Raw genomic sequence first — 27,659 nt, 5'->3', positions numbered from 1 at the left:
TGATGCATCGTTGCCGTGAGAAGGATATCATCAACATAGAAATGGATACAGTTGTACGGATTATTCCGTGACATGAAAAGAACGAGGGATCGGCCGCACTAATGCGAGGACCTGAGCTAGTTGGAAGGTACTGCGAGAGTGAAGTGGATGTACAACTGACGAGGAGCTTAGGCGGAGACCGTAGATAGCTTTTTGCGCAATCGGGGCACACATGATTAGGATTTGTGGAATTCCTCAAATCCTTTTGGCTGCTTCATATAGCCCCTCATTTGAGGTGTAACATGCGAAGATGCAATTGGTTACATCATTGAAGAATTTTCCACTGTGAATAACGCGATTGTTGAAGAGAATACGGGATGTGGGAGCTTGGCGACTGGACTAAAGGTGGTCGTTGTAGTTCGAACCATGTTCTTGTTGGATTGCCATAAGTGCAACCAAACTCTAGCTTTGAACCGAGCCAGAAGCCTCGGAATTGTACTTAGTCCTGCGATAGGTCCATTTCGTGCCAGAAGAGCTGTTTGACGGAAGGGAGCGACGAGTTTCCCAGTGTTCCTGTTTTTGAAGAGCCAAAGAACTCTTCAGCCTAGCACGACGCCATCTTTTTTTTATCGTTTTCAACTTTTTGCTTGGGCCTCAGATGTTGAGGTGGGATCTAAACTGGATTGCTCTTTATGTAATAAATTAGTTTTTGATTTGGTTTGAGCGACCCAGTTGACATCGGGTAGTTCATATGATGTTTGGATGAGGAGACAGCCGGTATGTTTTGGAATCAACATAGCAGAAGTGGATGTGATTTCAGGTTGGTAGGGAGGTTGCATAGCTGAGAAACATTGACGTTGTTCGGAAACTTAGAGTTATTCTGCCTCCGTGAAGGACTGATATTCAGGCGGTAACCCGTTCAGGATATAGATGATAATGTCTTCGGGATCGACCGAAGAACCCGCCGAGGCAATCTGATCTACTATTTTCTTGATCTCAGTAAGGTACTGAGTCATAGTAAGATTCTGCATCGAGACATTGTGAAGCTCGTGCTTAAGCTGAATTACTTTAGATCGATTGGACGATTGGAACCGAGTATGAAGCGTAGACCAAATGTCGTGCGTGGATTCAAGATGAATCACATAGGGAAGAACCGACGGAGCGATGGTAGAACACATGGCGGTTGCAAGATTCTGATCCGTAATGGACCAGATTTGAGGATCAAGATTGGGATCTGCATTTTCGGACGCAGATTTGGATTCAAGAAAGGCGGCGAAACCATTTGCTTTGAAAAGCTTGGCGATCTGCGTACTCCAGATGGGAAAATTTTCTGGGCTTAACGCATGGGGAACAAGAAATTTCATATTAGAGATAACGAACTTGAGCGACGGTGAAATTGCCGGAACCGATGACGCGCCGGTCGTGGTAGCGGCTGTAGACGACGAAGAAACAGTGGAGTGAGACGCCATGGCCAGGTCTTGAGAACTGGAAGACTCTTGATACCATGTAGAAATTCTTATTCTAGCCTTGAACAACAAGAACTCATTTGAGGAAGAAGATGAACAGTAAAAGCAAAGTAATGATGTATATTTTCTTGTCTTTACCGGTTACAGAGTAGATCCCTAAATAGACATCTAAGAGGGACTTTACACGTGTGACCACGTTACTGGTTTACAAGAAATAGAGAGATAAAGGGAATTGCTGACTGTACATCTTATTTAAATACACTAACAAAATATATATAGATTTTTTTTTGGTAGAAAATTGCACATTTGAAAAAAATAAAGTTGTTGTGGGCTAAAGTATTTTTAGATGTAAAGTATGAAAAAATTCATGCCTTAAAGTTGCATGGATATCCAGCACATATACAAAGGAAAAAAGAAACACTAAAAATTTTTATGTAAAAAACACTGAAGGGAAATATCATGGGGTCACACCCAATTAAAATGATTTAACAAGTGTTTGAATAAATTATAAATGATTGGTTTGTTCTAAAAATTGAGGAAGATCAAATTACAACAGTCAACCGTCGGGTTGAAATCTAGTGAGGAACGAACATCGAACGGAAATCCAGTGACGCTCGGTGGTCGGGCGGAAGCTCGACTTCTGTCAGTGGTCTGGCAGAAGTCTGGTGATAGTCCGACAACATTTGGAGGGCGAGCGGTGGTCAAGGAGGAGTCTGGTGGCAAGAGAATGCTAGTTTCTCTTTCTTCTTTCTATCCCATCTTTTCCTTGCATCCTCTCTCCTGGCTTGATCTCCTCTCATGTGAAATATGAGGGCTCTATTTATATTTTTTTTAGGAGCGGCATGGTCAGCAAATATGACAGAGATCAAGAGTATGTTAGGAGTGGTTTGAATGGATGGTCGATATTGATCCCCTTGATCTTTATGCTAGTTGGATTCATCTCGTCGAGCCTCTTGATTCGACTATGAGCATGTCACGTTTGGAAATTGCTTTGTCATCTAATTTATGGTTAGAACTTTAGAAAGGCGCTTCGGGTCATTCAATTTGGACCCATTTGGGCTCATGTTGAGTTAACTTTGGTGTCGTTGGGTTCATCTTTTCGTTCAGTTTGACTATAAGTTTGTTGAGATTGTAGTTCATATAATTTTGATTTTAATTTCAAAAGTTTTCAACTTGATTTTTCTTTGAGATTCATGCCTGATCATGAACAATTTTTGATGATATATTATTTGCCCACTATTTTCTCGTGTTGAAGCCCCAAAAGTTCAAATATATGAGTCATAACTTTTGAAGAACTCCTAATGTGGTTCAACATTTTAGAATGGGTTGATCATGTCACTAGAGTTCTTAATAGTTCCAAAAGTGTCAAATTTGAGTCTGAAATGTCGAAAAATGGTTACATGGACCCAAAAAATGTATGAATCAGATTGTTTAGACAAAAAATTGGGCTCGAAAATAGACTGGGCCAAACTAGCCGATCGACCAACGCCGGCGTGCTATCTGCCTCATGCCGCTACTCGCGCGCGCGCCAGCACGCCTGCCTGGCTACCCACGCGTTTGTGCGCGCTTGCTTGCACCTGACCGGGCGATCTAGACGGTGTTTGTTCGGCATCGCACGTCGATTAGCGTGCCAACCTCAACCGACCAACTACGACTAATTTTTTAATATATATTATTTATTATATTTTTAAAATCAATATTTTATTATGATTTTTTATTTAAAAATTTTCAAAAAATTTATACATTCCTCTTTTCTCCCCCATTTGCACCAATAAATACCCCCTAGGATAAGGGAAAAATGCATCTTTCTTTCTTCTCATTTCTTCATCTAATTTTCTTACAATTGATGCCTTTCATTCTCTTGAATAAGTGGCATCCCCTATCATGTACAAGTGCCCATCTCTTGGGTAGAAGTTAGAGTTTTTAACTTTCCTCACTCACTCTTCCTCATTTTCCTTCTTATGTTAAACTCTTTTCATTATTTTTGATATTGGTCATCCATTGAAACACTTCAAACATGCCCTTGATTTTTTCCTTATTTATTAGCCATGCTACTCCAAAAAAATTATAAATAGACCCCTCATTCTTCACTAAACTTAGGGAGGAGCCAAGAGAAATAAAAGATGAGAGAAAGGGAAATATGGGAGCTCTCTTTCCACCAAACTTCTTGACCATCTCCCGGCCACCGATCATTGTCAGACTTTCGCCCTACGACTCACCTTCGTCAAATTTCTGCCCAACCATCAACTGCTTGCCGACTATAGTCCATCCGATCATTATCACTTGACTATGATCTTTCTGATCACTGTTGTTTGCCGGCTACCATTACAGAAAAATCTCGTATTTATGATGGAATTTTCTGAAGTTTCAGTCGAAATTTGAAATTTTCCTGCGGATTTCTTGTGAAATCGTTTTCGATCGTAAATGGAGCATTAGAAAATTTTTCCGTCGAAAAAATACGTCAGAAATTTTTTTCCATCAAAATTCTTCCGCCGGAAACATTCTCCGGTGGAAAAACTCCGCCGTTATAAATAAAACGTTTTTAAAAGATAAATAAATCCCCGGCAGCAGTAACCATCCTGCGGCCATCCCGTATGCATATCAACGCCCTTGCCTAGCGGGGCATCCCACCGCTGGTGCTGCCTAGTAGTTATTTATAAAATAATAAGTTAAAGATAATAATAAATAATTAAATAATAATTATTTTAACAACTAAATTTTAATTATTTAAAATTATATTAAAGTTATTAAATTAATAATGAATTAAAATATTTTATAAAATTATTAATTAATGAAATTACAAATAGATAATCTTTTTAAGAAATTATTAAAATCCGTTGGAAAATCCGTCGGAAACAAATTCGTCGAAAATTCTTCCTTAAAATCTGTTGGAAATATTTCATTTTTATCCGTCGGAAAGCCGCCGAAAAATAGTCCACCAAAAATTCCGCCGATAATGGACGATTTTCCTGTAGTGTACGATCCACTCCGACTACATTTTCCCGACTATAGTCCACTCTGACCACCTTCGCTCATCGACTACAATCAACTCCAACCACCGTTTCCTATCAACTACGATGTTTTTTACTACCATTGCTCGTCGATTATGATTAACTCCTACCACTATTACCACCCGACTACGGTCCACTTTGACCACCGTCGCTATCCAACTACGATTCTTCCGACCATCGTCACCCACTGACTACAATCAACTCCTACCACCATCGTTTGCTGACTACGATCCATTATGACTACCGTCATTGCCAACTACGATCAACTCCAACCACCGTCAAATGTCGATTACAGTCTACTCCGATCACCGTCAAATGCTGACTACAGTCCACTCCAACCACCGTCACCCACCGACTACGATCCACTTTGACCACTGTCGCCCTCCAACTACAATCTTTCCGACCACTGTTACTCATTAAATGCAGTCAACTCCTACCACTGTCGCCCGCCGAGTACGATCCATTATAACTACCATCGCCCGCCAAGTACGATCCTTCCGGCTACCGTCGCTTACGGACTATGATCTCTCTACCATCATCGCTTGTCGACTATGATCCACTCCAACCAATATCGCTCACCGACTACGATCTTTCTAACCTCGGTCACCCCAAATACAATCCTACTAATCAAATAGACATGTCAACATTTTCTTAAGAACAACTACCATGTAACGAGCTTTATATGGGTATTTGCTACATAAAACCTTCCTTCTAAGGAATGACTTTATTTGTACTCAACTATCAATACTAGAGGATTCATTCAAATTGGGCTAGGCCCTATGATTTTTCTCTCTTTTCAGGATTTTCCACGTAAAAAATTTGGTGTCTCTTATGAACGCAACACCTCTACTCTCTTATATTTTTGTGTGCTGGATCTTCATGCGAAGTTAAGACGATAAATTATATATCTCTCTACTATTGCAAATTTCTAGGACACAATAGTAGTATTGATTATACTAACACCAATTAATGTTGCTCATGCAATTATGTTTTGTTTGAATATTTTGATTAAGACATATATCTTTTTTTTTTCTTTGTGTGCGTGTGGAGATTTTTACACATTTGAGCTTAATACTAACATGGGCAAAATATGTAATAACTAAAAATGATTAATGTTTGTTTGATAAAGATTTTTTTTTTAAATTATGCTTTGTTCTCTTTTATCATTATGAAGTTTCTTTACAAGATTATACTTCATCATGTAATATCTATAGTGGGGAATAATGGAAATTATATATTTCATATTAATAATTTATTGAGCATAAAAACAAATTTATGGAGTGCAGTGTCATACTTTTTGCAATTTACCCCATGCCATTGTATTAGTGTCATGCCCATCTCCATTCTTCATAGTTTATGAAAGTTTAGTATTTATAAATGTGTATTACATGATCGATACATCAATAAAAATATATAATTAATATTTTCTCATAAATATTAAAAAGAAAATCAAGTGTAGATAGGGCTAGAACTTGTTTAAAAAAAAATTAAAAAATGAGATTAGCACTACATATGATTAGAGGTGTCAATATTTGACATGACACGAAAACCCGACCCGGACCCGACCCGAAAAATCCGGGTTGGACCCGACCCGGTTTCAAAACGGGTCGGGTTCGGGTTGACCCGGCGGGTTGCCGGGTCAACCCGAAAACCCGTTTATTTTTGAATTTTCCCGCTCCTGCCCGCTGCCCGCAAAGCTGCCCCGCCTACCCGCGCTGCCCCGCTGCCCAGGAACTGCCCGCGAAGCTGCCCGCTCTGCCGCGCCTGCGCCACGCTCTTCGCCCGCCCGCCTGGCGGCCCCCTGCCGCGCTCGCACCCGCAGCGCTCCGCACCAGCCACACTCGCCTGCTGCTGCACCCGCCGCGCTCGGACCCCGCCTCGCACCCGCCGCGCTCGCACCTGCCGCGCTCGGACCTGCCACGCTCGGACCCGCCTCGCCACGCGCGCATCCGCTCGCCGGCGCACCCGCACACCCGCTTCCGTGTCTGGTCGGGTCAACCCGGACAACCCGCCGGGTCGGGTCCGGGTTCGGATTTTGACCCGTTCTCTACCCGGGTCGGGTTAGGGTTCGACCCGTTTTGCACTCGGGTCAGATCGGGTTCGAACCGAACCCGATCCGTGACCCGAAATTGACACCCCTACATATGATACTCGGCATGAATGAATTGAAAGAGAGTTTTTTATATAACAGAATATTAATAAGGATTCATATTTTTTTATTAATTTAATTTGAGCAATTATTTAATTTTAATTTTTTTAATTTAATTTGAGCAATTTTTTGATTTATTAGAGAGATTTAGGGTTAAAAATGTCAAATCAAATGTGAAATGACACGAGAATGTCCATAAGACATTCAAAATCAGATTTAAAAACTGACAGAAAGTCTCAAAATTCAGAAAAATGGCAACAATATTGCCTGGGTATTGGCACGCACAAAAAAAGGGCAAAATTCAATGTTTGCTATCGATAAAATTTTGACAAGAGAGTCAATCCGATTTTAAAATAAAATTTTTATTTATAATTTTTATAATTTTTTGAAATTTAATCTAAAAATTAAAATTTTTGTTATTTTTAGTTATAATTGATCTAAAATTATTTTCAGTTATTGTTGCGTCCTGGAGTATTCGCGATGGTAGAGAAATATTTAGTTTAACGTCTTAGCATTGTACGAGATCCAGCACACCAAACAGATAAGTGAGATGGTGTAGCATTCATAAGAGACACCAAAATTTTTACGTGGAAAACCCCTAAAAAGGGGGAAAAACTACGGGGCCCTGACCCAGTTTGAATGAATCCACTAGTATTTGTAGTTGTTACAAATAAGACTCTTTCTTGGGAGAAGGCTTGGATTGATGTAGCAAATGTACATCATGCAGATTGCATTACATAGTAGGAATTACATATACATGTTTGTCTGGTCGGAAGGACCGTAGTCAGCAGGAGACTGGAGTCAGAAAGACCGTTGTCTGTTGATGGAGGTCGGAAGGAACATAGTAGGCGAAGAAGGTCTGAAGGACCGTAGTCGTAGGAGACTGGGATCTGAAGATCGTTGTAGTAGGGCGGTACTTTGGTAAGAGCTCTGGACGTCAGGTAGTGGCCCAGCAAAGTTCAGGCCTCAGGTTGTGTTCCGACAAAACAACGGCGTAAGGTGGTAGTCTAGCGGGAGAGAGCCTTGGCGAAGATGAGGGGCTCTGATGAGAGTTGAGGGCCTCAGGTGAAGGTGAAGGCCTCAGATGTTGGTGAGGACCTTTGACGAATGTGAGGGCTTATGGAGAAGGTGAGGGCCTCAGATGAGGACGTCAGGCCTGAAAGTCAGGCCTTGAGCAGAACGTTGGGCATGAATGTCAGGCCTTTAGTAGCACGTTGGGCCTGAACGTCGGGCCTTGAAATGGTTGTCGGCGAAACTCCGACGTGGTCCGGCGAGGCTCTGAAGGTGGTCCGACAGGCTCCGGCGTGGTCGACGAGGCTCCTGCGGTGGTCCGGCGAGGGCTCCTGCGGTGGTCCGGCGAGACTCCTGCGGTGGTCCGGCGAGGTTCGGCGGTGGTCGAGGAGGAGCTTCTTCCTTCTCCTCTTCCTTCTCTTCTTGCTTGAGTCTTTTTCTTGTGAAGAATGAGGGCTCTATTTATAGATTTTCTGGAGTGGCATGGCCCGTAAATAGGTGTGAGATCAAGGGTGAATAGGGAGTGGTTTGAATGGACGGCTGATAGTGAACCCTTCGATCGTGCACCGTTTGTTGGACATTTGGAGGCCTTAATGATGTCGGAATTCTGTGATCTTGGGCTTGTTGGACTCGTCTCGTCGAGCCGTTCGATTCAAGTATAAGCTCGTTAAAATCGGAAGACCGTTGGATACTCAAATTGTGGTTTGAACCTTCCAACAGCGCTTCGGGTCCATGATTCGGACCCATTTGGGCTCGATTGGGTCGAATTTGGTGTCAGTTGAAGTTCGTATTTTCGAGACGCTCAGTTCGGGTATAAGCTTGCTGAAATCGGAGTTCGGGTGCTCTCGGAATTAATTTTTGAAGTTTCCAACTAGCTTTTGCCTCGAGATTCGTGCCCGATCAAGAAAATTTTGTGATTCCGTATGAGTTATATATATATACATATATTTTCTCGGACCTATGGTTGGTCCTTTTTGCTGAATTTAAAAGAACGTAATTGGACCTTTATGTTATTTTCATAAAAAAAAAAAAATAGGGGCAAAAGTGGAAATTCTTAATACCTAAAGCACTAACCTAATATTCCCAAATCAAATCACGAACCTCACCCTTACCCTTCTCTCAAACTCACGCTACAGCGCCCGATCACGCAGCTCTCGCTCTCTCCTCTCGCGCACGAGCCGACCCCTTGCCTCTTCTTCACTCGAGCAAAGCCCCACGATCCAGACACCGTCGCTCGACCAACCCGACGCCGCCGCCACTTGCATTCCACGCCGCTGTTACCTCCTTCCAGCTGGCCGAAACCATCACGCTGCCGCCCGTTTGAAACCACCATTCCGGTTCTTCCCTCCTTCCATCTCTTCCACTCACTTCTTTCACTCCTTTCTCTCCCCTACACCTTCTTCCTCACGAAATTTCTTCCTCCTCAACCTCCATTTACTCTCATAACTGAACATTGCAATATACAGTAATTCCGAGCTCCCATTGATTATCATTCCAAATATTTGGTTCGGATTGTCATTTGAACGTGCTATTAGCCATTCGACCAGGCATCTCTTCTCAGGTTTATACATTTCATCTTAATAAAAGCATAATAGATATTTTACATTTATGCATGGAGTTATTTAATTGAATTGTGTATTGGATTGAACATCATGATGTTTCATTAGTTTTGTATTATGTCAAAACTTATAATCATCACACTGCTTAGACTTATCCCTAGTCAAAGGAATGTTGCTATCAAACGTTTCACTTGCTCTTCTCCTCATTCCCTCTCTACAGAACACTATCAGTTTATGGCTCTCTCTCCCTCTCCTCTTTATTTCTCCATTTAAAAAATCTGAGAGATAGAAGGAATGCTATCATCGTTCCAATAGCTTCTCCACTTCCACATAAATGCCCTCAACTAAATTTCATTCTCTGTATAAAAAAGATCTGAGAAAGGCAAAGTGCCCTTTCTACACCACTTTCAAATCCCCTTCCCCAAAATCACCACCCATCAAACTTCTCTCTTTTGTTTCTCTCTCTAAACATACTGAAAGAGAGATTTAATATCTCTAAAATCATTCCAAATCTCTCGAAACACCCACCCAAATCCTTCCTAAGCCTCACCTCACCCATAGGCAAATATTCACCTAAGTCTATGAGGTACCCATGGATGATGCAACTCATGACTGCCGATAAGGATCCTTCGGCCAGGTTCGGCCAACTATCTCTTATGACTAAGTAAGCTAGGGACCATGACAACCAGAGATGACGGAATCATGAGATATTGATCGGGCCCATTATCATTCCCCTATCACCTGCTTTAAGTACACGGTGATACATTTCAAATATTGAAAACTATAAAAATCTAATTTTTAAACCCTGAAAATTGTTGCTTCTATACGCCTGGTACTTCTTGCATATGTAATGATTAAAGTTAATCGAATGTTCTCTCTTATTATCGAGAGGGGTAGTTAATCATAAGGGGCTTGTGCCTATAGGAAACCAGACCTTATCTTTGGACAATGCCTTATCTAGATCCAATATGCCTACTAAAAATTTACCCCTGAACTTAATTCATTAAAACTCTCCCCGAAAGGTTGGGGCGTGAATTTTTAGAGCCCTATATATATATATATATATATATATATATATATATATATTAAATGAAGAGAATGATGAGATATTTTCATTAATACATTTGATTAAACTATATTATTCCACTAGATTCAATAATCAGCATTTCTTTCTTTTTCTAAGAAGTGAGTTGTTTTTAAAAACACCAAACATTTAAAAGTTGTATGAGTGTTTTAAAAAACAAAAAAGAAAAACATATAAAAATACACTAAAGAAACATGCTTCTGAAAACAAAAGTGATCACAAATGAGCTTTCAGTCTTGTTTTTTGGGCATGAATACTCTAATGATGGAGAGAAAGGGCAACGAACAGCTTACCTAATGCTAGTAGTAGATACAACTATTTATTTCTCACCTGTTTTTTTTTTTAGCTGACGAGACAAAACTATCCATTTATTTCTCACCTGTGCTACACTTTATTTAAAAGAGTTAGTTGTGTAGGCTGAAGCTGTATAAATTGAGACATTTTTTCATCATGCATGTTTGGTGGAATCCTTTTTGTGGCTGAAAAAGATGGTTTTTATTACTTTTAAGGAACTTGGCTGCCAACCTTAGTTACTTTATTACCGTTGCTATACCTTTGTTTATTGCTGCCTAACGTAAATTAAAGTAGTCTGGATTTTGTTCTAATATATCTATTCATTGCCTTCCTTTTTTTCTACTAGCTTGTTTTATTGGCATTTGTAGGATTATTTTACCCTTGGTTACTTTAGGGAACTGTTTGATGGCTTTGTTTTGTTATTGCATTGAGACAGGTGTCAAGTGAAAACGAGACTAATACTTGTGTCTGCTTGTTTGCGCCTTGTTCTACCTTAGGCCTTAAGGCTTTGGTACAAGAATTCTTTGAAGAAATCCTTCTACCTCCATTATACAACCACATTTGTCTACTTCTGCTTCACCATAGGCGTAGGAGAAGTTATGTTGCCATATAGCTGTTCACTTTCTAAACGGGATAAGGTTTACAGACATATGAGAAAATATCTTGAGCTCATACTCAACTCCCAAAGTGTAATGGTCTTAGATTTTTGAGAACCTTTCTGAGCCTAATCGACTTCCTCTAGGAAGCTCCAGAATATGTATAGATATCTGTGAGTTGACTCAGAGATCAATACATTCCTTAAAAAAAATTAGAGATCTTTCTAATTTGTATTGTTTGGTATCAGATCAAGAACTTCTTGTCGAAGGCAGATGAATCTTGGGAAAGTTACAAGAGGCAATGAAATAGTAAGCCAATATTTTGGTTTCCTTCTTTTGGTTTGGATGCATGAGCTAGTATGGTTTCTTTTGATTGTTCCGGATTGTTCTTATTTAGAGAGTCTGTTGTTGGACTTTTTTAGGTGTGGAGGAATGGCCGTGCTAGAGTGCAATCATCTCAAGCTTTCTCTTATTTATGGGGTTTGTTGAAATCTTCCTCCTTTTGTTCCCTACTTTATGGCTTGTAACTGAAAAGTAAAAATTTTGTACGTTATTTATTGGAACGGATATCCAAATCATAACTTTGGACTATGACATATTTAACTTCCTTTCATGCTAATTTGCAATTTGAATAATTGAAATATACTTTTTGAATGGCCTAACACATTAGAGAAGTACATTGCAGTAATGTCCTAGGACTATTTGGAGTTATATTAATCAGTGAATAGCTGAAACTTTGTTACCCTCATACTGCAGATTTCCGCCCGTTTGGAAGTACAAACAATTCAGGAACTCGGGATGCACAAATTCAAATAATTAATGCTCTTCGTTTGGGGCAGAGAAACAAAGCACATGAGTTGCTCGTTGATCTTAGTTGTATGAGTAACTCTTCAAATGTTGAGGATTTTGATTATATATTGGAATATTGCGCACGAGCTCCTGATCCACTGGTGAGCTTTATGATTGCCAAAATTATATGGGTGTGTTGATTTCACAAAATTTTGAATGAATTCTACTCATAAAGTGCTCATTTCCATTACCTTTTCATGAAGAAATTTATTTGAAATAACTTGTCAATAATGATTTTTTATCTAAATCTCTGTGAATTAATACTGAGGTTCGAATCATAAAACAAATAGGATTTATGAGGCTGAATGGTATCTTGATAATTTAATTAATGAGCACCTTAAAGTTGCCTAATTAGTCATCATTTAATTAGATGCACAATATGAAATTAATTTATTAGACAAAGTTCATATGACGGAGGAGTTGGCTAGCTACTTAAAACAATATTTTCTTTTTTCACCAAAATGTTGGCTTTTTGGCCTGTGCAAAGACTATATGGGATGTTTAGTGGCATTCTAAATTTATCATGGTCTATTCTACTAGAATTCCTTGCCTCGAAATGTGTTGGTACAAGTTTACTTGCAGTTTGATGAAAGTGCACATTGAAAATACTTTTTTTTTTTATTTTCATTTATTGAACATTTGAATCCCATTGTTTCCTAGGAGATTGAAATCCAATATGCTTCTTTGTCATCATCTATGTAGTTATGCTTCATTCTTGCGCTTGTACATTTCTTTATCACCCGTTAATAGCATATCAAGCATATAACTTTGGTCTATAATGAACCCTTAAAAGTGAGTTTTTATTTTTCTCTCAATAAATTAATGTTGTCTTTGTTTGCAGTTTGTTATGGAGGCATGGAAAGTTATGGTGAAAAATGAAATAAATATGAAGAAGAAATCATATAGATGCATCATTCTGGCTTTCAGTAAAGGAGGATACTTTAAGGAGGTGATGGATAATTTAATAAAGTTAGTACTTTGCACATTTTGATAAGTTTTATATCATTTGTGTTTAATGTTAATAAAGTGTATCCTAAAACACTTTAGTGATGTTTATAGAACTTGGCATATCTTTTACTGTCAAAACCTTCATTTTTTATATTTTTCTTTTTTAGTTAAGTGCTTGGAAAACAATTCATAGATAGAATGCTCCTTTGGAAATGGTCTTACAAACTTGGTGACTTCAGAGCTTTTGAAGATTATCTAGTTTCCATTGATTCAATATTTTAGGAAATCCTCAACTCTCCGTGATCAAGCATGGAAATATATTTTTCCACTTAAACTCAAATATTTATGATGTAAAACATATATGAAAACAAGAATTGTTTCGAAAATTAATAATAATTTGAAGAAGCTTTGTCAATTGTAAACCTTATGTTTCACCAAGTTAGATTCTTGAATTTTCAATTAGAAGTGATGTAATAGCATACAGTTACAAACAAGATTAAAAGGATTCTTGCAAATAACAACAAAATAAATAAGTAAAACTAACGGCAAGGGATAACAAAAATCCTCGGCTTAACAATTAGAAATGTCTACCTTGAGTTTTCTCACTCTCACTCCTAAAAGTGGTGTTTAGCAGAGAAAGATTAAAAGTAAACCTGGTGATGCCACCACGAGACAAGCGATGCTTAAGATATTGTTCGCCAGAGAAGTAGCCGGAGGAGGGGAAGTTGATGGTCGTCCGATGATTTGCCACTGTCCAGTTGGTCGTTGCTCGTCGATCGTCTCGGCTAGATGATAGAGTATGCGATCTACGTAGCTTTCAACAGAATGTTCAAACTCCTAGTCGGGATCAAAGAAGGGCAACTGAAGGTTGTCGATTTGTCCTTGAGAGTTGCATGCAAATCCGTGGTCGACTTCAGGATCGGCCATTCATGGAGGCAACGTCGACTTGTCGGACTTGATCCTTGAGAGGATTTGATTTGGAGGAGAGAAATTATGAAAGTGTGAGGCAAGGGGAGGATTTCGGCTAGGTTAGGGTGGGGGCAAGGAGGTTGGGAGAGGGAAGAGAAGAGAATGACTTAGAAAAATCTGAAATTAATTTCAGATTTTTCTAGGATAGGGAAAGAAGAGATTTTGAAAATAGGCAAGGGGAAGAGGGACAACAGTTAGAGGGGATTATGGGGATTTAATTTGGGCTTGGGGATTTAATTGGAGAGAGATGCGGCATGGGCAAGGGGGGCCGGCGGCATATAGAGAGAGGAAGAGTGATTTTGGGGAGAAATTAAAAGCTTTCAAGACAAGCTATTTAATTTAGGAAGTGAGTTATTAAATCAAATCTAATTTAAATTTAAATTAGACCTAGATTTAGGAACTTTCTTAAATTAGAACTTGTAATTAAGGAAAGTAATTTTAAATTCTTTCCTTTCTTGCTTGAGCTAATTTAGGGAAGTAATTATGATGATTGGACTCATCATTATGGCGGTGGAGATGGAGTTTGGACCGGCGGCAATGGGGGAAGGGGTAAGGGGGGCGTCGAGTAGGAAAGGGAGGAGTGGATTGGGATTGCCGTCAGCTTGGGATGATAGGGATGGGTCCAGCGGGTTATGGGGGGAATGGGAAAGGCTAGGGAGGCCTTTGGCCGGCGGCAAGGAGGAAGGCCTATGGGTGGTGGTGGGTATAGGAGGAAGGACAAGAAAAGAAAAGAAAAATAGAGAAAACCAATAGCTCACCCGAAGGGGCTGTTGGGTACTTCGTTTGAGCCTCTCCTAGGCTTCACCTCTCCTCTCAAGAGCTCACAAACAAGGACTCAAATTCTAAAAATTTTATTAATTCATCATTAACCTCATACAAAGCAAAGACCTCTATATATAGGCCTCAATAATAAATAAAAGAAGAAAGACTCAAATGCCCTAGGGGCTATAATAAGAACTCACTACCCATAGGGGTAAAATAGGAAAACTGAAATGCAAAATAAACAAAACATAAAATACATCAAAAGTAAAGGTTCTGAATCGTAGCCGTCGATCTACGATTCTGTCGATGGTACACATGTCAAAATCTCTGGCTGATGTCCTCATCAATTTATTATTGGATTTATACCATCACAAACCAACTTTATTCTTTCTTTATACCTCGACATTAACTATCTCACAGAGTTGTTGTCTCCTTTGTTTTATTATATGGTCTAGATTATTGTTGTAGGATCACAGTTCTGTACCCTAAGTGAAAAGATATCTCATCTAAACTACTAAAGAATGAGGGTATTTTGAACTTGGTTGATGCCTAAGTTGGCATGTACCACTTCTATAAGATGCATTAATTTTTTTTTTGTTAAATTAACTTGATTTGATGTATTTCAATTTTTTTTTCTAGTAGCAGTCTTATGCTACTGTTTTATTAGATTGTAGAGTGTTTTGATGGTTCTAGTTATGTTCAATCTTAAAAAAAAAAAAAAAAAAAAAACATTTGCTCCTAACGCATCTCTGTTATGTGCATTGCTTCCTGTGGGCTGGGGTTGTCTTGGCCTAGCAAGGCTTTGTTTTTTGCGCTATTGAGCCCTCATTTTTGAGTATATTACATGTTCGTTGCTTCCATTCTTGTTGCTCATGGATGTGAGAATCTCCTCATGTTCGCTTCTTTAACATCGAGGCATCAAGGCCTCGATTTCCTACTTGTGCTTGGGGCTTGGATCTTATGTTCCTCTGATGATTCCATTCTTACATCTGTCATCAAGCTAGATCACTTTCCTTAACTTTTGATCGAGTCAATGTCCTGTTTCCATCCTTCTTATCTAATATGGAGCTCTCTTATGTCATGTCTCCTCTTTTGCTATCATTTCTCTAGATTTTCTATCCACTCCTGCATTTTTTCTAGTCCCTTCATGCTAGGAATCTTTGGATACAGGGGTAGAACCTCCTTAGGGTGAGTGGGGGGGCAATTGCCCCCCCCACCCCCCTAAAAAAAAATTATTGCATAGTTCTTTAGATATTTTAGTCTTTATTATAAGAATTTTTAAGCAATTGCCTCCCCTTTCTCCCCTAAAACTTTAAAAATACTATGATATTTAGGCAATTGCCCCAAATAAATATTAAAGAGCATTCATCATTTTTATTTTTAAATTTGAATTCCAAAAATATCCTTAAAACCAAAATTTGCTCCGGGGGGCGTTTGTGAGACCTCTTTCCCTTACTGTTCCTCTATGATTTGGACTTTGTAAGCTCATTATATGTGGTTTAAATTTTCAGGTCCGAGCAAGGCAACTGGAATGGAGTTCGATCAGAATGTCAGACGAATCCTTTCACTATTTGATTCTGGGGCATCATAGCGTTGCCCCTGGAAACCCCCACAGGGGTGTTGCCCCTTGACCCTGCAACTTGACCGAGCAGGTCGAACCCCGCCAGGGGGCGCTGCCCCCTTGCACCCCCGACAATTACTTATAAATTTGCCCCCTTGAAAATTAAGGCTGATTCCGCCCCTGTTTGGAGATGGTCGACCTTGATTTCTTCTATCAGATCTCTTCATATGCTGGTGCTCAGCCTCCCAAGGTTGCTATTCCCTATTCTTTTGTTGATGTTGTGAGGAAGGGCTCCTCTCAGTCATTCCAACCTCCCAACTCATCATTATTCCCTCATCATGACATAGATATTACTTGCCTCAATTTGGCCACTATCTATATCGTTAAAAATCCCATATTCTCGAAAGTAGAGATTTATAATATGTTAGATCTTTTCCTACACCTTGAAAAATTCCCATTTGGTGGCTCGATCTGGGAGGTTATTTGATTTTTCAATGTCCAATCTTCGTCTATCAAGATATTCTTCTTTGATCTTCTTGATAGGCGCCATGTGTTTCTCAGATTATCATTGGACATTGATTATTATGTGTTTTTCTCTAAACGTTCCTATTATGTGAATGGATTATAGACATGTATATTAAAGTGGTCTCCATTCTTTGATGCTTATGAGGGACCCCTTATTAGCCTTGTTGTGTTGCTTTCCTTCATCTCAAGCTTCATTAGATAAACTAGTCCACACTATGTTCCTTGGGTTTTATTTTGGCAAACCATTACATGTGGATGCTGTTACTGCTAGACTCTTGAGACCATCTATGGCCCGTGTCTTGTTGAGATGGACATTTCCCTTTGACTTGAGAGATATGGATTGATACTTCATCATGTGGATATTGTCGAGTTTAAAGATTTTCTCTTATATTGCAAATCTTTATTTTTTTACAATTTTATTGTGTTTCAAAGCTCATCTGAAATTAAGGAAATCATCCTCAAAGGTTCCATCTGTTGAGGTTTTCTCTTTTGATATCTTTATGTACTCATAGAATTAATGTGCATTAAATACTTATGATCAATTGGGGTCTTCTATCTTGTTGAGTGCTACTTCCTTTGACTTGGCTCCCTTGGTATACTAGTATGATTTGAATATTACTCTAGAATCATCTTTTGATTGAGTGCCTTCTCTTTCCTTAATGGTTTGTTGGCTCGTAATACCGTCTCTATTTCTCCTGTTTTGAAAGTTTAGTCTACTAGTTTATCTAGAGTCATACTTGGGTCAGGCACTTGCCAGCCTATTGAGGATCTTGCTATTGCTCTTACTATTTTCCCTCAGCTCAAAATTGCAATCATTTTCACCTATGCTTCATGAGATTATTATGGAGTGGAGTATTTTAATAATTATAGTTTGGTTCGATCTCAAGATTCTATTGTGGATTTAGTGGATGAAATATTTCAATTAGTATTATCTCGGTCCAACATTAATCGGAAGAAAATATTTCTTCGTTCTTCCAAATATAATGTATTCAAACCGAGTTGTTATAGCTTCCTTGAGGATTTTGATATTATGGATTTAGGTGATGTCTGAGTTGGCATTTACCACTTCTCTAGGATGCCATTTCACTTTTTTCCCCTTAAATTAACTTGGTCTAATGTATTTTTTGTTTATTTCCTGATATCAATATTATGTTATTGCTTTATCATGTATCTTTTTTTCTTTGCTTGTTATAATTTTTTTTTTCTTGAAAAAATGAAGGTTGTTGCATACAAGGCTTTTGTGTGATATGTTTGCTTCTAAGAGAATGAAAGATCAGTTTTTGCTTGTAAGAATATGTTCATAGTTTCAAATAATTGTTATTAAGATTTGCTACCTTGCCTGTATTAAATAAATTTCTTTGTTTCCTTTGAAATGTACTTTTTGCCGCAATAGTACTTCAAAGCATACTGTCTGCGCCATGTGTAGTGTCTGGCAAAGTCTAGTACATTAACTAATTCTCCATAGTCCTAGGTTTTCAGTCAGTGTGTTGACTTAAAACCATAAATATTACTGTGGATGCTAATATCAATATCACACATAGATCATTGGGTCTTGTTCAGGTCATGTAAAACAAGTGGTTGCCTAATCTTTAGGCTCTAGACCTACCAGAACTTGGGCCAAAGAACCTTTGGCGCAGGGAATATTTGCTTGTTTTGTTTTGATATTCTGTTAATATACTCTAAATTCATACACTTTATTTTACATTTTTTATGCAAATGGTTTGATTTAGATTTTGTAGCTTTTTTGCTTACTTCACTTTCCTATTTCATTTTCTTATTCTTTTTAGTTAAATATTAGCGCTGGGGGATTATAAGCATTATATGGAACATAGGACCAAAAACAACATATCACCAAAAATGGCTAGTTATTCGTTGAGAACTATGTCAATGCTTGGTTTAACTTTCTTAGGATGCGTTAGGTTGGCCAGTTCCAAAGAGCTCTTTCCAGGTTCTATTGTTTTCCTTTATATTTAAAGTAGAATGCAATTTAAAATCAATAAAAAAGCTACATATCTTTTCATGAAATATTTTTGCTCAATATTAACGAAGTGTGTTCTCAATATCTCATTATCTTGATATTTTGTTTAGATTTTGTTAAGTATGGATTTGTAGTTCTAAATCCACGCTTGTCTAGACTTTTTCTGACTTTTATTGAGGTTGAGTGGGTCGACTCACTTGTCTATGCCTTTTAAAGCTGTCACAACTTAAGTTAGAGTAAGGATTCATACGATACAATTGTGCTAATGTTATGCTTTTGTTTTATTGCATGAATTAATCACAATACCTTTGGTGTTATGAGCTACTCCATAAGGTAATTCATTTTGTCATGAAACCATCTAGAGGTGCATCTATAAAGTGAGAATGTTCTATGCACATTTTTCATTTAAACAAAAAATATTTCAAAAAGTTAAGCAACATGAAAAGTGTACCAGATGGAGCCTCTGTTGTGTCAACTGATTTGCTTTTAATTTTTATCAAATTTGATAACAAGACGTGGAGTTGATAGGCTTACCAATTTCACAAATAGGAGATGGGGACAACAATCCATGATATCGTTCATGAAATATAGTCAAGTCAGATGTATTGTAGTCATGAATAACACTGAAGCTTCTCAAAATTTTCATTTTATAAGTACTTATCGATGTTATATGGTTTTATATTGCCCCATCTTTATCATAGTTTTTTTTTCGTAATGTTGCTGGTGGAGTACTTTTCAAGATTTGGATGTATCATTTTCTTATGATTGGATTTGAATTTCATGTCTTCTGTTTACATCAGTAGTAGACTTATAGTTTTCATGATTAGTTATTAATTTACTGTAAATTTTTTTATACAAACCATACAAATTATGCAAATCATAAAAATGGTATGCTGCAAGAATTGAAATGTTAGAATGACAACATGCGTTCAAATGAATATTAATAATGATTTATAATCTATTCATAAACAATGAGATGATAAAGAAAGTTTAATACAAATAATCTATGCAAATATGATATGCCTATATGGATGTTCAACTTCTTTATAAAGCTAACTCAACTGGTTTAAATTTTAGCGGTGTTGTTTTATGCACTTTTTCATTAATTCAAATGGGTGGAATTTTAAAGTTTTAAGTTTTCATTATAGCAATCCTCATTAGAAAATTTGCTGGAATAGTTTTGCTTTTCAAGTCTCTCTTTATGAGTTGGGAAGCTAAGCAACCATGAACTAAAAATAAAATCAATTTCAGGTTGATTTGTAGAAGTAACATCATTAGAATATTCTTCAGGAGTTTAGATTAACTTGCTCAATTGATGTATCATCTTTAGTTGGCTTGAGTTTCTAGCTTTCAAATTCTGATTTCACTTTATCAGTTTGCTCTATTGGCTTATCATCTATAATGGATATGTTTTGTTCACTTCCATACTCACAGCTATATTCAATTTTGATTTAAAATTAGGTTATAAACTCAATTCCCATTAGAAGTTAAAATTCATAATCAAAATTAGATTCAGTTTCTATTCGTGGTTTAGGTTCAATTTCAGTTTAAAATTTAATCTCTATTTGAGATTTTGATTTAAATTTAATTTTACTTTTAATGTCATTTTAATTATTTTGTTTGTTTTAGTTTCAATATATTTTTGTGGTAAGAGTTTGTTTGTGCATGCTTAGGTTGTTACATTAACGTGATTTGTACGATTATCCTTATTTCTTGTGCTTTTTGAATTTCGTTGGATTTTTTTTTTACGGGATAGTCCTAAATTCTTTGTTATGTTTAGTATTTTTTTGTTCTGCAAATTTCCAGCGTTTGAGTGCTAGTTTCTTGTTTTTGTGGTTTTAGGCATTTATCTCCAGTAGGTTCAGCTGCCTTTTGCTATGATATATGTGGAATTTTGATGGTCTTCCTTGCAATTTTGAGTTAGTGTGCTTCTATTTCTGCTACTTGCATATGGCTATTTGCAGCTTGAGGCTCTTTTGTTATTGCTATCAGCGGTGCGGCTTGGGCAATTCTCTTTTGTTATTGGAATTTATTTGTGTGGTAATAGTTATATGCAAATTTTGTAGCTGCTATGATCGATGGATAAGGGAATTTCATTGGTGATTTTTAATTATAAATTAGTGTCCCGTGCATGCAGGAATATCAATTTGGTTATGGATAGAATTCTTGTTGATGTGTATTCCTTCGGGTTTTAGGAGTCAATTTTAGTGAGATTTAAAGTTTTATGAGAAAAGTTATCTCATTTTACTTTGCATTTGACTTTTTTGTTGTTCCAAATTTTGTTTTTTGATTTGATCATATAAATGATTTTACTTAAATTCGATAGAATTTGGGTTTCGCCAAGTACAGGAATTATAAATCTTTCTTGTGGCTTATTTTATTTTGATTTCCTGATCATTGTTTCTTGTAGATGGCCGCAAGCTTTTTTTCTGGATTAATGTCTTCATATTTTTTTATTTTCATCAGAAATAGTGAATAATTCTTTAAGACTAAAGGTTTGTAAAATTTATGATTTCTGAGGACGTTTTATGTAGTTTTAGGCATTCTACCTCACTCATAGTCTTTATAAAGGTACATTATCATGTCTATATAAAAGCACTTAATGTAGTATCATTATGATTTGGTGAATGAAATGAACCACATGTGATGTGAAACATGTAGGAATTACTTGAGAAATTACAATGAGTAATTGATCAAAATGTGTCAATATAGAATTATTGCTTGCAATAAAGATAGATTTCGGAATTCAAAATATTTAACTTGCTTATGCAATAAAGTGCTATTGAGATTAGCCAAACAATTCAATCAAAAATCCAAAGACAATGGTAAATGTTATGTGCTCGTAACAAAACCCAACTCTTAATAACAAGAAGTTCACCTTAAGCACCTTCTCACTCTTTCTCTCTTAGACTTTAGCGGAGAAAGACGATCCATACAAGGAAGGAGATTACCACTATGAAGATGGAGCCAAAGACCTTCATTGATGGAGAGGTAGCCAGTGATGGAGGGGGTAGTGTGGGCTCCGAAAATTCGGCCCCGGCCTCCAAGAGCTCTCTCTCTCTCTCTCTCTCTCTCTCTCTCTCTCTCTCTCGGGATGGAGGAGATCGGACAAAGGGAGGAGGTCGGCCGGCTGAGGGAGTTTGGCCAAAGAAGCTCGTAAAAAAGGGAGAAAGTTACGATCACAGTCGAGCAAGCTCTGTTCTTGCACCCGACCGAAATGCTGTAACTTTCGGTCCGAGTGGAAGGGAAAGTCGGCGAAGGAGCTACGTCGAACAGCCACTGAGGAGTTGGAGAAGGTAGCGCCCAAGGGAGAAAGGTAATTTCTCAGCCCGCGAGCTCCCGTTCTGCTTCCGATCAAATTGTCGCAGCTTCCGATCCGTCCAGGAAGAAGAGAGAGCGGGCGATGTCGGGGAAGAGCAGATGAGCTTCGGAGAGCTTGGGATTGGAGAGAGGGGAGCTCGGTCGCTGGAGAAGGAAAAGTGCGAATGAGAGCCATTCGCCCTCGTTTTAACGACGCGAAGTCGTGCGGTCTCGACGTGCGAAGAAACGACGTCGAGTCGTGCGAGGTATGGCGCCAACGTGGGGAGCGACGTGCATCGTGGCTTCGCAGGCGAGCAGGTGAGGATTCGCCATTTTTTTTGTTTTTTCGGTATACAGGTCAACAGGTAGTGAGTGACCGACGATTATCCAACGGTCCGGAAGGATGTGCTCTTCAATAGATAACGTTAGTTGGTATATGATGCGGTCGATGTATCCGTTGATAGTCTCGTCGTTGCCAAAGTACACGTCAAAGAACGGTGATATCAGAATATCCGTCCTTCCTTGCTCGTCAAAAATAAATCCGTGGTCAATGTCGGGATCAGCCATGCAAGGACATAGGCGTATCGTGGTGGTGTTGCGGTGGGGGAGCCGCCACTTGAGAGGGGCGGCCAAGAGGAAGAGGAAAGGGGCGGGGGTGTGGTCTCGGGTAGGAGGAGGTGGAGATGGCGCGGCTAGTTCTAAGTTAGGGTTAGGAAGAATTATTAGAAATTTGAAATTAATTTCAGATTAAGTGAAATTGAAGGGAAAGAATTTGAATTTGATTTCAAATTCAAATGGAAAGAATTGAAGTGGAAGAGAGGAATTGTGGGAGAGGGGGTGGCGGCATTAGGAGATGATTAGGGGAGTTTAATTGGGAGCTATTATTTAAATTGGAGAGAGAGAGGTCTAGTGAAAGGGTCGGCCATGTAGAGAGCTAGGAGAGAGGGTATTATGTTAAGTATGTGGGCCCCAAGAAATAATTAAAGATTTAAAACCAAATCTGAATTTAATCTCAGATTTATTTTAAAAGGGAAGGTTTCCAAATTTAAGTTTTAGCATTAGTGAAGCGTTTGAATTTCAAATTTTAATTGAAATCCAATTAGGTAACTTTCCTAATTACTTAGACTTATTTTAGGAAGGTAATTAATGAACGAAGGAATTTGAATTTCAAATTTGGGCAAGAGGGGGCCGACAGCTTGGGTAGAGATTAAGGAGGGTGGGTAGAGGGGAAGGGGCTGACAGCAGAGTGGGTAGTGGCCGGCAGTTGGGTAGCTAAGGGAGGCCGATGGTGGTTGGGGTAGGGGCTGTTTAGGGAGGAGAAGAGGGAGGTTGCAACCAGCTATTGCGGGAGAGATTGGGGAGAGGAAGATGAAGGAAAATAAAAGAGAAAACACAAAACCAAGAGCTCACCCGCCGGTGGGCTGTTGGGTACTCCGTTGGCCTCTTCTAGGCTTCACCACCACTCTCTAGAACTAACACAGAGATCAAGACAAAGCTGAATTTCATTTCAATTATCATCATTCCCCTATTACAATAGATGGGGCCTCAATATATAGGCCTGAAATAAAATAAAGAAAAAACACAAATGCCCCTTGGGCTACAACTCCAATAGACTCAAATAAAAGGGTACAAACGGAACTAGCAAACAAACATAACATAATACATAAATGCATAAAAAATAAAGGCTGTGAATTGTATTCGTCGATCTACGATTTCTACGCCGATAGATTTGTCGAAAACATCTGTCGATGTCCTCATCAACATGCCGGCTTCTTAGCTTTTTCTCTCTATTCACTTAGCCCTGCCCAACAACCTTCTTTTTCTCTTTTCATTTCTCTCCGTTGCTCTCTTCTTTTGTCTTTAATTTTCTTCCTTGAAGGAAAGTTCAAGGTAGAACACAATGATTCTGCTACTAATCTTCATCAGTAGATGTCAGCAGAAAATTGACTGCTTTTCATCGTTGGATTAATATGTTCATATTCTAGTGGTGGAGGATGATGGAAGTTTGCAGAGTATACTTCTAATTGTTGATCCAGAGGGCCTCTATTGGATTAGCTATGGGCATTGATACTTACAGTACCATCTAGTGAGATTTGTTTTTTTGGCTCACGTTTCATATCAGAATTACATGAGGGTTTTCACGACATTTTTCTGAAAATTTTTATTTATTTTTGCTCCGGTTTTTAATGTTTGAGTTTCATATCAGAAGCGTGTGAACTTTTTCATGCCTATTTTCTGAAGTTTTGTGAACTTCTATTTATATTTGCTGCAAATTCACTTGTTATAATTCACCCTCAATAGACTCAACTATAAAATATCAATTGATGAATAGTCATTCAAGTGAAGTTTCTCTTTTTGAATATTTAATTTGTATGCTGTTTCTGGATTTCATTTTTCATGATTGCTCCTTCATATTTTTAAATGAATGGTAGCATCCTCTTTGCAATGGCGTTCTTAGTTTTTTTTTTCTTCTCAATTCAGGCATTTGAATGGATAACTTCTCTAGAGGAAAGTGATCACTTCCATGCTTGTCTACCTTTATGCAATATAGTTCTAAGGGAATGTATTTATAAGCAAAGTATAATTGATGTTGGTCGCTGCTTGGAACTGATGGACAACCAGCTAATGGGAAGGTCTGAGATAACGTATTGGGAGCTTCTCAAGGTTTGTACCAAACTACACATTTTATGGGATGAGGAACTGATTTTGGCAGGCATTAGAAACCTGTTGTCCATATCAACTTCTTCATGCACAGCATGATATGTTTTTCTGTTTCTTAACTTACTACCAAACTAATTCTAATTATTTCATCTATAAAATTTAGATCCAAATACCATTGTGACTTTCTTTTTATTTTTATGTAGAGTTCCTTATGGTAAAAACTCTGTCCCAGTGCTGCTATGAATGTTATTCAGTTAATCAAAATTCTGATTCTTTTTTACTTGATATTCTATCCTTTTTATTCAAGTGTGGTATGCATTTTCCTTTTTTTGATAGAATAGGAATGTTTTATTTGAGATACTACCTATTCAGATTATCATATTTAAAAATATATATAATTCTTTTTCATCGGTTTTTTAAACCTTCTTTAGTTGATATTCTATCATTTTTATTTAAAATAGCTTCATTTGTTATTTTGCAACATTGGTAAGTTTTGTTTGAAATACAAATTATTTTTAAATGATTTGTTGCAATTTATAGTTATGGTCAGCATGTTCGCTAGGATTTTTAAAATAGGGGCATGACCAATACATGAGATTTATTGCATGTGCGGTGTATTGGGAGGGTTGGTATCCGCAATCTTACTTTTGCATTACACACAAGTTGTTTTCAAGACCACAAATTGAGCTAATCTAAACCTTATTCTCAACATGCTCTGAAGTAGTTCTAGATAGAAAATACTTAAAAAAAAACAAATTTTTAGGTTGTTTATTGAAAGAATCTTTGAGAATGAAACTTTTCAAGATTGTACCTCTGTATTTTATAATATTTAATTTTATTCTCAATTATCGATTACTAAATTACATCTGATAGTCATGGTACATTAGATGAAAATTTTGATCCTCTAGTTACAATAATTGATGCTCTTTTATTTTGAAACAAGTTCAGGAACTGAAAGTAGTAAATTATATTGTGCTAAGCAATAATTAACGTCTAAATATTCATTGTTGGACCACGCTATTTCCTACCCAAATTCATAAAGAAACAGGAAGCACACTACAAAATCTTGCATAGGAAAGGAAATCAATTGAGGGAACTTGTATGTTTTCAATTTTTCATTGCTTCACGACATTACAAATTTATCCAATCAAAATTTAGCTCAACAAGAAAATTTATTCAACTCTTGTACAAATTTTGAAGGAATTTCCCAAAGTAGACACCGAATGTATAATATTCTAACAAAATGTATCATGAAACCAACATCATTCCTATATAACATGCATGAAATATAGATGGAGTTGGAATAAATATCACGCTTAAAATTGAAAACATGTTGGCAGGCTGGGAAGGGGAAGGGGGTTTATTAGGTGGTTTAAAATGTTTGAGACTGCAAACTCTTCCAACTCTCAGATGTTAAATGTCGCACATAGAAAAAAAAGGGCAGGATGAGGCGTGAGATGAAGAAAGAAAATGATACTCTGTCTCACTTAACTCTTTAGGCCTTTCGTGCAACTAGAAAGCACGAATTTTTATCAATCATTGTCTAAACTGGTTACATGAACTGGGTACTAATTAAAATACACTGCCAGCAATTAACGGAAACATTTCCGCACACACTCCCGCACCTTAGGTTGAAACATAATTTTTGATTTATTCTTCACTGTGCGTTGTCCCAACTCTTTGGTGGGGTGGTTTCTTAATTGGAATATTCATGAGTCCATGTTATACAAATTTTTTGATAGTCTATACTCGCATACTCAAACGCTGGATGGAGTGTTTCTTGCGACTCTCTTTTTCACTATAGTAGAAATATATCGTTGACTTCTATTATTGACCAAAACCCACTACATCTATCAGACTGCTAATCTCATGAAAATGCTATTGTAGAATTACCTATGTCACTAGAGGAGGATAATATTCTGCTAGCTAAAGGATCCTGTTTATACTATGATCACTCATTAAAGTATACTATCACTTCCCATCAAACTAAATGGGTCACTAATGCTACCCAACCACAAGAAATGATATGTATAAAGAAGTCCATTTGATTGCCACAATATAGGTTCACTAACCCAATGCACAAGTATAATTAAGTCAGTCTAAAAAAAAGAGTTTTAATTGTCCCAATTGATATTGTAGAATGATTGCTTTGATATACCAGAAGAAAGTAAAATTTATAATATTCTTAATGGTATTAATTTGATGCAAATCAAGCAAGCATACTTAAAGATATAATCTTTTCAAATTCATTTTCTAAAGAATAATTTACAGATATATTGGAAATCAAGTTTGTAACTTATTAACCTAATTCATATAACAATACTATTTCTCGTAGCCAAAATTCTAATAAAGGATTAATGATTGTAATTAAGGCTCCCACAGCTCCTATCAACTTTGTTGAGGACCATAGTTGATGTCATTGGTTAAATAGTGATGACTAGGCTACATTTTAACAAGCTTTTGTTGAACACCACTGCCATGACTCTTCTCCTTATCTTTCTCTTTTTACTGGCCATTGGGGACTCTTATGACCTTGACCAATCTCAGTATGATGGGCAATGGCCACAGACAGCCTGCTGACCATACCATTGCCCTTTGTTTGTTGCTCCCCTCAATGACTGTAACAAGGGCTTCAATGAACTCCTTTTTTTTTTTTTTTTTTGTTCTTCTATTTTACTATCAGATTAGAAATTGAGGTGGTCATGGATTGAGAATATAAAATCAAACTTCAAATGTCAATAAATTATCATGAAACATGGATAAATGTTCAATGAAAAAATCTCAGCATCAGAGTGCCAATGTGGATCTCCCTTGAATCTCATCTATGCTGACTGTCATTTTCTTTCTTCCATCATCTCAAGGAAGCCCTCAAATTAGGTCTTAGCATTTTCACCTAAGTCTAGTTATAAGATCTATTCTAACTCTGCTTAGATTGGATAAAATTTAAAATATGTATC

The 27,659-nt window shown here is 37.6% G+C and overlaps 2 protein-coding genes across 7 annotated transcripts in view; one reads left to right on the top strand and one right to left on the bottom strand.

Moving 5' to 3' along the window:
- Positions 1-854: 854 nt before the first annotated feature.
- Positions 855-1,448, bottom strand: LOC114578566. The gene has a single exon (XM_028691847.1). It carries the CDS (start codon positions 1,446-1,448, stop codon positions 855-857), a length of 594 nt encoding a protein of 197 aa, XP_028547680.1.
- Positions 1,449-8,718: 7,270 nt separating this feature from the next.
- LOC110116556 (pentatricopeptide repeat-containing protein At1g76280) overlaps positions 8,719-27,659 on the top strand; it is a 55,775-nt gene continuing 36,834 nt past the window's right edge. For 2 of the 6 annotated variants that reach the window (XM_020850182.2, XM_020850175.2), the window contains exons 1-7: positions 8,719-9,177; positions 10,990-11,322; positions 11,398-11,458; positions 11,572-11,629; positions 11,906-12,099; positions 12,840-12,947; positions 24,523-24,705. In XM_020850182.2, coding sequence (XP_020705841.1) covers positions 11,309-11,322; positions 11,398-11,458; positions 11,572-11,629; positions 11,906-12,099; positions 12,840-12,947; positions 24,523-24,705 — 618 coding nt within the window. In that variant the 5' untranslated portion in view covers positions 8,719-9,177; positions 10,990-11,308. Of the gene's footprint in view, positions 9,178-10,989; positions 11,323-11,397; positions 11,459-11,571; positions 11,630-11,905; positions 12,100-12,839; positions 12,968-24,522; positions 24,706-27,659 lie in introns of those variants that run through there. The other 4 variants (XM_020850177.2, XM_020850180.2, XM_020850185.2 and 1 more) reach the window with 4 other exon arrangements.

Source organism: Dendrobium catenatum, unplaced genomic scaffold, assembly GCF_001605985.2.
Source record: "Dendrobium catenatum unplaced genomic scaffold, ASM160598v2 original_scaffold_76227, whole genome shotgun sequence".
Classification (NCBI taxonomy): Eukaryota; Viridiplantae; Streptophyta; class Magnoliopsida; order Asparagales; family Orchidaceae; genus Dendrobium; species Dendrobium catenatum.
The sequence above is the reverse complement of the archived record's forward strand: the minus strand, read 5'-3'. Positions and strand labels throughout refer to the sequence as shown.